This window comes from Panthera leo, chromosome A1, assembly GCF_018350215.1.
Source record: "Panthera leo isolate Ple1 chromosome A1, P.leo_Ple1_pat1.1, whole genome shotgun sequence".
In the NCBI taxonomy this organism is placed as follows: domain Eukaryota; kingdom Metazoa; phylum Chordata; class Mammalia; order Carnivora; family Felidae; genus Panthera; species Panthera leo.
The window spans coordinates 172,743,366-172,758,276 of NC_056679.1; the positions used below are offsets into that span (position 1 = coordinate 172,743,366).

At 49.1% G+C, this 14,911-nt stretch overlaps 1 protein-coding gene across 2 annotated transcripts; it reads left to right on the top strand.

Annotated features, from left to right (window-relative positions):
- Positions 1-506: 506 nt before the first annotated feature.
- Positions 507-13,921, top strand: F12 (coagulation factor XII). 2 transcript variants are annotated; one of them, XM_042945592.1, is made up of 16 exons: positions 507-585; positions 2,511-2,759; positions 5,750-5,874; positions 6,245-6,302; positions 10,043-10,142; positions 10,300-10,370; positions 10,664-10,774; positions 10,919-11,050; positions 11,202-11,306; positions 11,455-11,620; positions 11,713-11,915; positions 12,012-12,237; positions 12,450-12,586; positions 12,687-12,836; positions 13,378-13,526; positions 13,617-13,921. In XM_042945592.1, the coding sequence occupies exons 3-16, from the start codon at positions 5,818-5,820 to the stop codon at positions 13,782-13,784; spliced, it is 1,833 nt and encodes a 610-aa protein (XP_042801526.1). In that variant the 5' UTR covers positions 507-585; positions 2,511-2,759; positions 5,750-5,817; the 3' UTR covers positions 13,785-13,921. The 2 variants fall into 2 exon arrangements, with proteins under 2 accessions (XP_042801526.1, XP_042801531.1); XM_042945597.1 differs by lacking the exons at positions 507-585; positions 2,511-2,759 and adding an exon at positions 4,315-4,575.
- Positions 13,922-14,911: the final 990 nt, after the last annotated feature.

The following is a 14,911-nucleotide window of genomic DNA, read 5'->3' on the forward strand; positions in this document are numbered from 1 at the left end:
GAGGCGGGACTTTATACGTCACCTCTTCCTGGTTGGTCCGAGGTTGGGTTCAGCCCCTAGGTTCGAATTTCTGGACCTTCGTAGGGTAGCGAACTGCCAATTAGGGCCGAGCCCTCCGCGGGGACAACAGAGGTGGGTCCTCTTGGTCACGCCCTGAAATCTTGGAGTTTTATTGGATAAAATAAACGTCAATCATCCTCAGCACTGAACCCTGATTGGACCACCAAATAGGGGTGTGGCCCGGGTCCCTCTAACTAGTCTTGACTTTTCTAGGGTTTGTAGGGGATGCATTTGCTATCTTGGGCCTCCTGCGGGCTGATTGTAAGCTGTTTGGGGCCATGTGTCCAGCCATATTTCTTTGGGTTGGCCCATTCTGGAGAGCGCACATCGGAAGCAGGGAGAAGTCCAAAAAAGACTGGCGTCCTCCCCAGCGGCTCCCCAGCCTCCGGCCCCCGCCCCGCCCCCGCAGCCGGATGTTGTGATTTCTCTCCACCCACACGGCCTCGCCCGCCCTCGGCCTCTGCTGCCTTATAAGGCAGCGCTACCACCCCGAGACGTTTGGATGAACTCACACCCATTATACAGGTGGGGAACAGGAGTGCCAGAAGTCCAGTGGCTGACTCTACGCCAAAGGCCAGGAAGAAAATGAGGCTGATATCCCACTCCTGCTTTACACACCAGAAAACGGAGGCTTGTCCAAACTGAGAGAGTAGTGAGAGTAAGGCAGAGCCGAATTCAGCTAGGCTTCTCTGATCCCTATCCATTCATTCATCCAAAAATACAGAGCACCCGTTTTGTGCTAGGCGTTGAGCCAGGTGCTGGGAAATACAGTGGTATTAGCAAGATAGCCAAGCTCTCTGCTTACGTGCTAGAAGGGGGGTAAAGGTTAATCCTATAAGTAATCAAATAAATAGGATGGTCTCAGAGAGTAATTGACTGTTGAGACGCGGGCACCTGGGTGGCTCAGCCAGTTAAGCGTCCAACTCTTGGTTTCAGTTTAGCTCATGATCTCACGGTTCATGGGTTTGAGCCCCACATCAGGCTTCATGCTGACAGTGCAGAGCCTGTGTGGGAGTCTGCCCTTCCCCTACTTGCTCTTTCTCTCAAAAATAAATAAAACTTAAAAAAAGAAAAAAGACATTAAGACAAAATACGAAAGAGTGAGGGGGAATGGTCTCAGGTGTGACATTTGAGGAGATCCAATAGCCATATGTGACTCGTGGCTACTATATTGGACAGCACAGAGAATATTACCATCATCACAGAAAGTTCTGCCAGATAGCACTTGTCTGGAGGAAGGAGTGGCTTCCGTTTGCACAAAGGTTCCATGCTGACAACCTGAATAGGAGAAAAATGGTGCCACCAACTGAGAAGGAATGAAAGATGGTAGTCCAGGTACTTTCTGAACCCCTAAACTTGTCTTTGAAGAGGCAGTTCTGTCACCTCTTGAAATTTATGCCCCAAGTCTCTGCTAGAGAGAAGTGGGGTTTTGTGTGTGTGTATCCAGATATTTGTGAGCAGGAACTTTATGGCTTCCTATTTCTCATCCCATAGACCCACACCCCAGCAGTAGAAAGATAGAAGCCAGGGAAAGAAGATGGTGCCTTTTTTCCCTAGTGCAAAATTGATGGAAGACACCCAGGTGTACAGGGAGAACTGGGGCAGTTGTGTAGAAATTGCTGAGAAGGGGGAGTGTGTCCATATGGGAAAGTTTCTTTACAAACTTCTGTAGATTGAGCCCTTACCGTATGCCAGGCTCTACCCTTTCAATTTTTTTTTTTTTAACGTTTATTTATTTTTGAGACAGAGAGAGACAGAGCATGAACAGGGGAGGGGCAGAGAGAGAAGAGAGGGAGACACAGAATCGGAAACAGGCTCCAGGCTCTGAGCCATCAGCCCGGAGCCCGACGCGGGGCTTGAACTCACGGACCGCGAGATCGTGACCTGAGCTGAAGTCGGACGCCCAACCGACTGAGCCACCCAGGCGCCCCAACCCTTTCAAATGTATTCCCATTCAGCTATCTCAACAAGCTGGCCAGACAGTATGAGTGCCTCTACCTCCCTAAAGAGGTGTGGCAATTAAGGTTCATAGGGGCTGAGCCCCTGACCAAAGGTCACACTGGGGAGTCAGTGGCCTCGATGAAATTGAAAGTTTCCTGATTCAGGTTCACTGCTGTTTTGTTTTTCCAGTCCCTACTTCTAAGGTCATTATTTCCCTACTTTAAGCTACTGACTTACAGAGTGATCATGGGAAGTATTGTTTTGTTTTGTTTTGTTTTAGAAACTTCCTGGTAACAATATATGAATTCTTGCATCAGTTAGGACTTCTGGTTGCAACTCAAAGTGGCTTAGGCAAAATAGGGAAATTTATTGGTTCAAGTAACTTAAGAGAAGAGGTGGTAGTTCTGACTTTGTCTTTGGATCCCAGGTCTGTAATGGTGTCACTCAAAATTTGTCCTTCCCATATTCTGACTCTGTTTTTAATCTGTGTTGTCTTTATTGTCAGGCAGGTTTTCTCTCTGAGGTGTTAAAGCTGGCTGCCAGCAGCTCCATGCTCACTTCTTACCAATGAGGCAACTTCTATGGAAAGAGAAAGCCTCTGTCTTAAAGATTCCAGCAAAAATCCTGGGGCTGCCTCTTACCAATTTGATTGGGGTCAGGTGTTCCTTTTGAACAAATCACCGAGGACAGAGAGAGGCAGTGTTCTGATTGGCCAGACATGGGTCACATGCCCACTCCCACCTCAGCTGAAGGATGGGGTAAGTTATTAGGAATCAATCCATCTATATTAATTATCAAATGCTGGTAACAAATCACCCTAAAACTTACGGCTTAAAACAACAATTAGGGCACCTGCGTTGCTCCATCCATTAAGTGTCTCTCAGTTTTGGCTCAGGTAATGATCTCATGGTTTGTGGGTTTGAGTCCTGCTTCAGTCTCCATGCTGGTAACATGGATCCTGCTTGGGATTCTCTCTCTCTCTCTCTCTCTCTCTCTCTTTTTCTCTCTCTCTCTCTTCCCCTCCCCTGCTGGGTCTCTCTGTATCTCTCAAAATAAATTAAAGAAAAAAAAAAACTTGGGGCACCTGGGTGGCTCAGTCGGTAGGCGTCCGAGTTCAGCTCAGGTCATGATCTCACCGTTGGTGAGTTCGAGCCCCACATCAGGCTCTGTGCTGACAGTTCAGAGCCTGGAGCTTGCCTCGGATTCTGTGTCTCCCTCTCTCTCTGTCCCTCCCCACCTCTCTCTCTCTCTCTTCTCTCTCAGTAATAAATAAACATTAAAAAAAAAAAAACTTAAACAACTATTGGGGCACCTGGGTGGCTCAGTCAGTTAAGTGTCCAACTCTTGATTTTGGCTCAGGTCATGATCTCACATTTAGTGAGATTGAGCCCCCTGTCGGGCTTTGCACTAACAGCATGGAGCCTGCTTGGGATTCTCTCTCTCCTTCTCTCCCTCTGCTCCTCCCCTGCTAGTGCTCTCTGTCTCTCAAAAATAAATAAATAAACTTAAAAAAAAACCAATCAATTATTATTTCTCACTGCCCGCAAGGTTCGAGAATCAATTATACCTTAAAAAAAAAAAAATTCAGGAGCAACTTGGCTGTGTAGTTTTAGCTTGAGACCTCCCATGAGGTTGCATGCCAGATGTTGTTTGGGGCTGCAATATCCACTTCCAAAGTGGCCCATTCAAAAAAAAATTTTTTTATGTTTATTCATTTGAGAGAGAGAGAGACAGACAGAGCATGCGTGGGGGAGGGGCAGAGAGAGAGAGGGAGACACAGAAAGCGAAGCAGTCTCCAGGCTCCTAGCTGTCAGCACAGAGCCCAAGGTGGGGCTCTAACTCACAAACCCTGAGATCATGACCTGAGCCAAAGTCGGACACTTAACTGACTGAGCCACCCAGGCTAAAGTGGCTCATTCAAACTGGTGTTGGTTGTTGGCAGGAGACTACTTTCTCCCCACATGGGCCTCTCTGTAGGGTTGCTTGAGTGTCCTCACAACATGGTAAGCTGGCTTCCCCCAGAGTGAGCAACTGCAATCCTTTTTATTACCTGGGCTGAGCAAAACCATCACTTCTGCCATATTCTATTGGACACAAAGAACAGCTCTGACTCTAACTCATGTGGGAAGAAACTATACTAAGGCATGAAATCCAGGAGATGAGCATCAATAGGGAACATCTTGGAGGCTGACTCCCACAGCATCCCTCCATCCTTCCTTCCCTGTTTGTTCTACTTTTCCTATGTGTAGGTTTCCTTCTCAGGCAGTGTCTCCCCAAGCAGTACAAAATCAACATCTCCCGGCTTGCATTCCTGGTGACATGAGTGGGAAGAAAGTATCTTTTTTCCCAAAGTTCTGGCAAAAGTCCCAAGGCTGACTCTGGCCAAATTTGTGTATATGCTTATCCCTGAACCAATGGCTATGGTCTAGAGATACCATGCTCTGATTGGCCAGACCTAGGCCACACCCCCATGCCTAGAACTGAAGGTAGAACTGGAAGCACTAGAGACTCACCCAGAGGATGAAGGAGGAGTGGTTCCCAAAGGAAAAAGCAGGGTGTCACCACTGAATCAAGGTAAATGGTTTGGGGGCAGGAGAAATATTAATGCCATCCCATCTCCCACACTTTTGCTCCAACTGCACATTTTAGCACCTCTTGGTTTAGCATTTTTCTCATAGGATCATCTACTTTCTTGGCCCACTTTCTGTAGTAGGTAGAATTCTAAGATGGCCCCCAGGACCCATGGTGTATGCATACCTTCTCCTAGTTATTCAGTCCACCACTAATCTGGATGTTCTATAGAAGAATTCTGCAAATGTAGGTAAGGTACCAAATAAATAGACCTTAAAATGAGATTATCATTGGTGGGCCTGACCTAATCAGGTAAGTCCTTAAATGGAATGGGATTCTTCCTGGCAAAAGAGATTCAAAGTGTGAGAGAGAGTCAACATGGGGGAGAGTCTCTGTTGCTGGCTTGGAAGATGGAGGGGACCACATGGCAAGAAATGCAAGCAGCTTCTAGGAGCTAAGTCTGGCCCCTGGCTGACAGCCTACAAAGAAACTGGGACTTCAGTCCTACAAATCAAGGAACTGAATTCTGCCAATGGCCTGAATGAGCTTGGAAATGGATTTTCCTCCAGACCTTTCAGAGAACTCAGCCTTGATCACAGTTGTGTGATACCCTGAATAGAAAACCCAGTCACACAGTGCTGGAATTTTGAGCTACAGATTTGCAAATAAATGGTTATTTTTTAAAAGTTTTTATTTATTTTGAGAGAGAGAGTGGGGGGAGGAGGGTAGACAGTGAGGGAAAGAGAGAGAATTCCAAGCAGGCTCTGCACCATCAGCACAGAGCCTGACACACGGCTTGAACTCACAAACCGTAAGATCATGACCTGAGCCGAAACCGAGGGCTGAATGCTCAACTGACAGAGCCCCTGGTGCCCCAATGGGTATTGTTTTAAGCTATGAAGTTTGTGGTTAATTTTAGGCAGCAACAGAAAATGAATATACCTCATCATGGACTCTAAGATCCCTTTAGTAGGAAGCTTCTCTTGGACCTCCTTAACTTCCTCCCAGTAGAACCTGAAACATAGGTCCTTCTTCCCACACTGTGTCAGTCCGTCACCAAATTCCAACTCCCCTGCCCTTGGGGGCCTAGCAAGGAAGCTGCTCTGCTTGACTTTCCACAAACAGCCTATGCCCCACCAGGCCCAAGAGGGCAGCTCGACCAATCTCTAATTCCCAGGACTCAAGGACCTTTGACCAATTCTATTGATCTGGACTCCTGGGCAAGCAGCTAGACTAACAGACGCCATGAGGGCTCTCCTGTTCCTGGGGTCCCTGCTGGGAAGCCTGGAGTCAGCGCTTTTGGTGAGAGCTGTGGGAGCCAGGAGGATTGTGCTGAGATGGCCCTGGGGGTCCCTATTACAGCCTTGGCCTCTGCTCATGACTTTTTGGTCCAGGTGACTAGAAGGCCTGTTTGGAAAGGCAAGAGTAACCCATAGGGCCTGGGGGAGGGGGGGCAGGGAAGAGAGACAGCTAGAGCTGGTGGATATGAGGACACGGCCTTCATTTCTGGGGGAGGGGGACCTTGAGGAGACAATAGGAAGAGGAACAAAGGGTCTGGGTCTTTTGAGAAAATTCCTGCATTTCTGAGATATGAGAGGAAGCTGAAGACTGGCATGGGATCAGAGGTAGGCTCTGACTTTCTGGGAAAATTCCCTTTTTCTCTCCCCTGTAGACTCCACCTTGGAAAGCCCCTAAGGAGCATAAGCACAGAGCAGATGAGCACACAGTAGGTAAGTATCCTGGCTGTGCCTCCTAAAAGACCCTTGAGTGGGAATGAGTATGGTGGGGAGTGTGCAGATGGTCAGTTTGGGGCCCTTGGCACACGGGGAGGGATCCGGGACACCCTTCACTTTGTCCCTACTTTGGCTAGTATTCAGACCAGAGTGCCTACTATGAGTCAGGTCTTTTTCCCATGGGCACTGGGGACCCAGAGTATTGGTGAACTGTGTGCTCTTTGAGAGCAGGGCTTGGGCTATATCTGAGTTCCCAGCCCAGTGCCTTCCAGTCTCCCTCAGTTTCCCCAGCCTCTCTTCTTCTTCTCCTTCCCTCAGTACATCTCATAGGCATCAGTCATGCCACACAGAGGCCAGGGCCCTTATGGACAAGAGCAGGATTCTGAAGCCCAAATGCCTCTGAATCCTGGCTTCATCACTTATGTGCTAGGTGACTCTGGGCAAGTGACTTGACCTCTCCAAGCTTCATTTTCTCCACCCATAAAATGAGGGTGGTAATAGTAAATCTCTTAGGGTTGTGGAGAAGGAGAAATGAGTTGTTAATCCACGTGAGGCACTCAGCCCACAGACTACTGCATGGTGAATGCTTAAACTATATTAGCTTTTACTTATCAAGTTCCCTTTTAGATGGGGGATGTCTGTATCTCCCCTCTCCTCAAACCATGCAACAGCTCCCCATTGCCTTCATTCTTCCAGGCACTCAATATTTTCCTCAAATTGTGAACTAGATGGACCCTGTCCTGGTAAGCCTTGTGTGGTGAGGCCAGGCCCAGCCCCTCAGCATGGCACTAGGGCCCCACGCCTGACACTGCCTGCCTCTACCTCCTTGCCTCATCTTTCCACACCCAGCCAAACTGCTTTCCTCTCTTTTTTCCTGAGCCAACCTAAGTGCCCTGCCTTTGCCTAATCACCTACTTGAAGTCTTCCTCCTCTCTATCTATCCCATTTACATCTTAAGGGTCTCTCCTCATTTAATCCTATTCCTGGTTTGGCCTTCAGCGAGTGCTGCTGTGCCTTTGCCTTTAACGACAAAATAGCAGCACATATGACATAACGACAGAATGCTTATTGAGCACATACTATGTGCCAGACTCTGTGCTAAGTGTTTGATAGACATTATCTCATTTAGGTCTCACAATACTCCTCTGAAGTAGATAGTCAAGTCTTGTCATTCATGGTTGTCATGTTCTATAAAGTCACAGAGAACACTGAATTAGCAAATACTGAATGACTGCTCCTAAAGGAAATTTAAGGTTAGGTTCCTGTGAGCTCTGGTCACAACATTTTCGTCAACTGTCAACATAGAAGCTTATTTTATGTGTCATTCTGTTTCAAGATATCTTACTTACTGTGTTGTCCCTTCATTCATAATAAAGTCAGCCAGCAGCACTATAACTATATATATATATATATATAACTATATATATATAACTATATATATATAACTATATATATATAACTATATATATATATATAACTATATATATAACTATATATATATAACTATATATATATATATATATAACTATATATATATAACTATATATATATATATATAACTATATATATATAACTATATATATATATATATATAACTATATATATATAACTATATATATAACTATATATATATAACTATATATATATAACTATATATATATAACTATATAACTATATATATATATAACTATATATATATAACTATATATATATATAACTATATATATATAACTATATATATATAACTATATATATATATATATATATATATATATATATATATATATATATATAACTATATATAGGCCAGCAGCCTATAACTGCTGCTATAACTCATGCCTGGACGAAGCTTTTCTCACACATAAATGTTCTCTAGAATATATATCATGGCCTGCTTGCACTTAGGAACATCGGCACCATATTTGGGGTCCATTTTCAACAGTAAAATCATCTACCAGAAGCACAAAATTTCAAAAATGTGGCTCTGAATAGACTGTGAAAAGGACACGTGGTTACAGGAGAAAAGCTGAAACAAGAAGCAGAGCATTACCTTGTTTCACCTTAGCTGGGAATTTGTGCTTCAGGACCTCACATTTTTCACCACTCCATGCACATCCATGAATGACCATAAAAGCACCGTGAGAATTGGTTTAGGGATTACCAATACAGTTTAGCAAGAAGGCAGCAAACAGAGTGGCTATACTATACTGTTTTTAAAAATAATAATAGCTACTAGCAACATTTTTATTGTAAAAACTTTAGAAATTACAGAAATGCAAAAGAAGAAAAAATTCTTCCATAATCCGCTATCTTCTAAAAACCACTCCTACAAACTTTGGAGCATGTCCTTCTAAATTTCTTTTTGATGTATATGTAAATATATTTGTACAAAAATAGGACCACATTTGACATGCTGGTTTTTTGGGTTTGTTTTGTTTTCAAGATCTTATTTTTAAGTAATCTCTATGACCAACATGGGGCTTGAACTTTCAACCCTGGGATTAAGAGTCGCATGCTCTACTGACTGAGCCAGCCAGGGGCCCCTTGACATGCCATTTTTAACTGCTCTTCTTCATTTAAAATTATGAATACTTTTTTTTTTTTTTAAGTTTATTTTGAGAGAGAGAGAGAGAGAGAAAAAAAAGCATGAGTGGGGGAGGGGCAGAGAGCGAGAATCCCAAGCAGGCTATGTGCTGGCAGCACAGAGCCTGGAGGCAAGACTCAATCTCACAAACTCTGAGATCATGACCTGAGCCACAATCAGAAGTTGATCCTTAACCGACTGAGCCTCCCAGGCGCTCCTTGAACACTTTCCTGTACAAATATACCTGCATCATTTAAAGTGATTTTTAGAGGCACCTGGCTGGCTCAGTCAGTGAAGCATGTAACTATTGATCTTGGGGTTGTGAGTTAGAACCCCATGTTGTGTGTAGAGATTGCTTAAAAATAAAAGTCTTTAGAGGCTCCTGGGTGGCTTAGTCGGTTGAGCGTCCAACTCTTGATTTCAGCTCAGGTCATGATCCCAGGGTTGTGAGATTGAGCCACGATTCCCTCTTTCTTCCTTTACCCCTCTTCAGTGCTCATGTGTGCTCTCCCTATAATAAACAAACAAACACTCCCCACAACTTAACTACTAATAGCCTACTGTAGACTACTGATGGGAAGCTTTACCAACAACATAAATAGTTGATTAACACATATTTTGTATGTTAACTGTATTATACAGTATATTGTATTCTTGTAATAGAGTAAGCTAGAGAAAAGAAAATGTTAATAAAAAATCATAAGGAAAATACATTTAGAGTACTGTATTTATCGAAAAAAAAAAACCCACACATAAGTGGACCCGTGTAGTTCAAACTTAGATTTTTAAGGGTCAACTATACTATTATTGTTGTCATTTCACAGATGAGGAAACTAAGGCTCAGAGTGGTCAAGTGACTTCTACATTCAACACGTATTTATTAAGTGGCTACTTTGTGGCAAACACTCTTCTAGGCCTGGGGGCTACAGATTTGCCCAAGGTCACACAATTAGCAGGTGGTGGGGTCAGGAGCCCACTCCAGCTGTCTGAGTGCAGAAGGGAACATCTTAAGTTCAATTTGGCAGAACTGAACCTCTTGAAGGCATAACAATCTTTTCAAGGGTCTGTTTTCCAACCAGGCCCTGAGGGGTAGCACCTGAGCAGGGTGTGGGGAGCATGGGAAACATCATCAGGGAATGTGTTATCTTTGCAGTTCTCACTGTCACTGGGGAGCCCTGCTACTTCCCCTTCCAGTACAACCGGCAACTGTACCACACATGCATCCGCAAGGGCCGGCCTGGCCCCCAGCCCTGGTAAGACTACCCAGAAGGGATTGGAGCAGGGACCTGTGGGAGATGGATTCTGCCCATCCATCTGCCCAAGGAACACTGCTTGGAGAAAGGGGGCTCTGAGAGGGAAGGGTGGGCCAGTCCCCTGGGCAGAGCAGGGAAGCTTCATCTTTTTCTACAGGTGTGCTACCAGTCCCAACTTTGAGCAGGACCAGCAATGGGCATACTGCCTGGAGCCCAAGAAAGTGAAAGGTACTACACACAGCCTTTGGGGTAGCTCAGGGCCCTCTCCTTCCCACTACTCTACTGGGTATCATCAGTTCTTACCCACCTGGTATTCTGGGCCCATCCAGACCCTTCCCTTCCTCCAGAGGGAGAAGTTCTAGGAGAAGGTAGCCTCATTTTGCAGGTGGGTAAACTAAGGCATGGAAACTTGGAGTGCCAAGGTCATAGGACAAGCAGGTTTGGGTAGGGACTTATCTCCCATGACCCAGGCTGTCTGACTCAGGCTCCCCACTCTTCCTTCCACTGTATCCATCTCTCAGACCACTGCAGCAAACACAGCCCCTGTCAGAATGGAGGGACCTGTGTGAACACGCCAAAAGGCCCACACTGCATCTGTCCAGAACACTTCACTGGGAAGCACTGCCAGAGAGGTAAGGAGATGGTGAAGCCATGTGAGGGGCTGTTGGGAAAAACAGGGGCAGTCCTGGGCCCACTGAAGAGGTCTCTGGATCCCCAGAGACTTGGCATGATCCTGGCCTCTCTTGAGACCACTGCCCTCTCCCATTTGTCCCCAGAGAAATGCTTTGAGTCTCAGCTTCTTCAGTTCTTCCATGAGAAAGAAACATGGCGTAGGCTTGAACCGGCGGGTGTGGCCGAGTGCCAGTGTAAGGGTCCTGATGCCCACTGCAAGCCGCTGGCCAGCCAGGGTGAGTGGATGGGTCAGGAATTGGCCTGAGAGGAGGAAGGCAGAGGTCTGGAGGAAAAGCTGTTAGGCAACCAGTCGGGGTGCCTAAAGAAAGGGGAATTTTCTGTGAGGTCTTCGGGCCCAGAGGTGCTTCAATGTGCTCCATCTCCCAGTCTGCCACACCAACCCGTGCCTCAATGGAGGCAGCTGCCTAGAGGCGGAGGGCCACCGCCTGTGCCGTTGCCGGGCAGGATACGCAGGACGCTTCTGCGACGTAGGTGAGTAGGGATCTTGGAGGAATCAGAAGCTCCCTCCCCAGGTAAGAAGGACTCCGGGAGAGGGACTCCGGAGAGTGGGGAAAGTGGCTGAGAGGGCAGTGGGAAACCACACCAGTTCCTGGCTGCAAGGAGCCGCCTCTCTCCCCAGACACTGAGGCGCGATGCTACGACGGCCACGGGTTTGACTACCGCGGCACAGCCGAGACTGCGCTGTCGGGCGCCCGGTGTCAGCCGTGGGCCTCAGAGGCCACCTACCGGAACGTGACTGCAGAGCAAGCGCTGAACTGGGGACTGGGCGACCATGCCTTCTGCAGGTGCGCTGGGTGGGGCGGGCGGGGCATCCCCCTCGGCCCCAGGGCCCTCTGGCGCTCCTTACCCTTTAACAGCGCCCCTCCGGTGGTTACAGGAATCCGGACAACGACACCCGCCCGTGGTGCTTCGTGTGGAGCGGCGACCGGCTGAGCTGGGAATATTGCCGCCTGGCACGTTGCGAACCTCCAGTCCTAGAGGCTCCTCAGTTCCTGCCTCCAACCCAGGTCCCCTCTGAGCACCCGGATTTTCCCCTGCCCTCGCTTTCAGCACTGCAGAAGCCTCAGCCCCCGACCCCAGGTAGTTGGGAAGTGGCGGGAAGTCAGAGGGCGGGCGGCGAGCTACCTTCCAGCCCTTGGTGGGTCTCCCAGCACTCAGCCTGGGCTCCTCCCACAGCCTTGGGCGCGACGACGCCGGAGCAGCCCACTCCCCTGCCGAGTCCCAGCTGCGGACAACGGCTCCGGAAACGGCTGTCCTCGCTGAGCCGCGTGGTTGGGGGACTGGTGGCCCTGCCCGGGGCGCACCCCTACATCGCCGCGTTGTACTGGCGCCACAATTTCTGCGCGGGCAACCTCATCGCCTCCTGCTGGGTGCTGACAGCGGCGCACTGCCTGCAGAACCGGCGAGTCCCGCCGCGTCTGGCGCCCTGCCCGGGACCCTAGCTCCTCGCTCTTCCGAGCCCAGCTTCCGTGCAACACCCGAACCCATGCCCTACCTCCCTCTCACTCTTCCCCAGCGCCCTAGGAGGAAGCTGAAACCCAGCAAGGGACTCGGGGGCAGGAGGCCTGTGGCCGGCTCTGAGCTCGCTTTCCCCCGCATCCCCTCCGCCCGCAGGCCCCCGCCGGAGGAGCTGACGGTGGTGCTCGGCCAGGACCGCCATAACCAGAGCTGTGAGCAGTGCCAGACTCTGGCCGTGCGCGCCTACCGCCTGCACGAGGCCTTCTCGCCCATCACCTACCAGCACGACCTGGGTGCGGGGGCGGGAGCGCCCCCTCGGCGACCAGGGGAAAGGGTGGGGGAGGGCTCGAAGTCCCAGCGTCTGGGTCTCACCCTCCTCCTCGCCTGGGTTAGCCCTGCTGCGCCTGCAGGAAAGAGAGGACGGCCACTGCGCGCTCCCGTCGCCTTTCGTTCAGCCGGTGTGCCTGCCAAGCAGCGCTGCCCGCCCAGATGAGGCCGAGGCCGCCCTCTGTGAGGTGGCAGGCTGGGGCTACCAGTTTGAGGGTAGGCAGAACGGCTGGCTAGGGGCGGCAGGGACACCTCTGGCCACCGGGGTAGGCAAGAGAAATTCTCAGCTTTGGTACCACTAGGGACAGGTGGCGCTGACCTGGTGGGTTGGGAAGATTTTCAGGGCCCTTGTGTCTGCAGTCAGCTACTGCCAGGGCCTGGGCTTCACTGCTGGGGCGGGGGAAGGGGAGGTCCCCAAGGCTCCTAAGGGGTACAGAGAGAATCACAATTTCCTTTGGTTACTTCTTGGTACTGTGATGCAAGGGCTTACAAGGATGCTGGCCTCGCGCTGGGGCAGCCGGTTGGCTAGTTGGGAAATATTGTTCGGAGACATTGGGTGGGAAGTGGGAGTGGGGTTCCAAAGCACTCCTGCTCCGCCCCTTCCATTCAAATCCCAGCTCCTCTCTGGTCTCAGTTTTCTTGTCTATGAAATGGTTTTAATAGCAACTCTTCCTCACGGGCTTGCTGCAACAGAGGCCAGTTAGTGGGGAGTGAGCAGGATCGCGAAGGGTGTGAGGAAGGCGCTCTTGGTTCGCAGGGGCCGGGGAATATTCCAGCTTCCTGCAGGAAGCGCAGGTGCCACTCATCCCTTCTGAGCGCTGCTCCGCCCAGGACGTGCACGGAGTCTCTTTTACTTCAGGCATGCTCTGCGCTGGCTTCCTCGAGGGTGGCACCGACGCCTGCCAGGTGAGCCCATGGGCTGGCTTGGTGCCCTCCTCCACCCCATCAAATCCAGACTCCAGACCAAGGGCGCTGAGCCACGTGTCCCTGACTCAGGGTGACTCCGGGGGCCCGCTAGTGTGTGAGGAGGAGGCTGCAGAGCACCAGCTCATTCTGCGAGGCATCGTCAGCTGGGGTTCCGGTTGTGGCGACCGCTACAAACCAGGTGTGTACACCGACGTGGCCAGCTACCTGGCCTGGATCCAGGAGCACACCAATTCCTGACCATCCAGGGACTTGTCTTTCCCTCCTGGGGGGATTCTGGAATGGAAGGGTGGCTGATGCATAATCATGGATGGCAAGGGTTGGGTTTGATTCCTCTCAGCACCCCCAGCCTGGCGCCAGGCATAGAGTAGGCACTCAATAAAGTGCTTCTGAAAATGTGTGAGAGGCATAGTTCTTCAGGGGACCTGATGGGAAATGCCAAGACAGTAAATTGGTGCACTTCTCCATACTCCTCGGGGAACAGGATCTATTAAGATCTTAAACAAGGTATAGATTGGTGTCCAACTGATGTTCTTTGAGCCATACTGTGTACCAAGTCCTGAGCAGGGTGGCTCCATATATTTATCTCTTGTATGAACTAACTTTTTAACTTTTGAAGTTTATAGAACAGAGGTTCTCAATCTCTACTGTACATTAGAATCATCTGGGGAGCTTTTGAACCTGTGCCTGAGATCCACTTCAGATCAATTAGATCTCTAGGGAGGGGGTGTGGGTAGTGGTATGTTTTTAAAACTCCCCAGGTGATTCCATGTTCAGTCAAGGCTGAGCACCATGGTTAGAAATGCTTCACATTAAAACAGTGCTGTGGACTCTTAGAGCTGGCAATGTGGATAACACCCCCACCCGAACTTGCACTAGAGCAGTGGGGCTCAAATTGTGCCTGGACCACCAGCAGCAGCGTCACAAGGGAACTTGTTAGAAATGCATATTCTCTGGCTACCTCCCATACTACTGAATCAGAAGCTCTCGAGTTGAGACCCAGCAATCTGTTTAACGGATTCCCAGGAGATGCTGATGTTCCTAACGTTGAACCAAACTGAGGATTCTGGGGGGTTCAATGGTCACCAGTCTGGGAGGTCTAGCTCTCCAGACTTGCTCTCTTTCTTTTCGTTCTTTTTTTTTTTTTTAAGTTATTGTTGACAGAGACAGAGTGCAAGTATGAGCTGGGGAGGGGCAGAGAGAGAGAGGGAGACACAGAATCCCACGCAGGCTCCAGGCTCCAAGCTGTCAGCACAGAGCCCGACATGGGGCTTGAACTCACGAATTGTGAGATCATGACCTGGGCCGAAGTCGGATGATTAACCGACTGAGCCACCCAGGCACCCCTTTTTCTTTTTGTTCTTAAA

What these genes read in the sequence shown, in the direction of transcription:
- F12 (XM_042945592.1), top strand. Translation starts at nt 5,818, where the DNA reads ATGAGGGCTCTCCTGTTCCTGGGGTCCCTGCTGGGAAGCCTGGAGTCA. An exon ending in GCCTGGAGTCAGCGCTTTTG is followed by an intron (nt 5,875 to 6,244) that starts GTGAGAGCTGTG and finishes TCTCCCCTGTAG; the next exon opens with ACTCCACCTTGGAAAGCCCC. An exon ending in CTGGGGCTACCAGTTTGAGG is followed by an intron (nt 12,837 to 13,377) that starts GTAGGCAGAACG and finishes CTTGGTTCGCAG; the next exon opens with GGGCCGGGGAATATTCCAGC.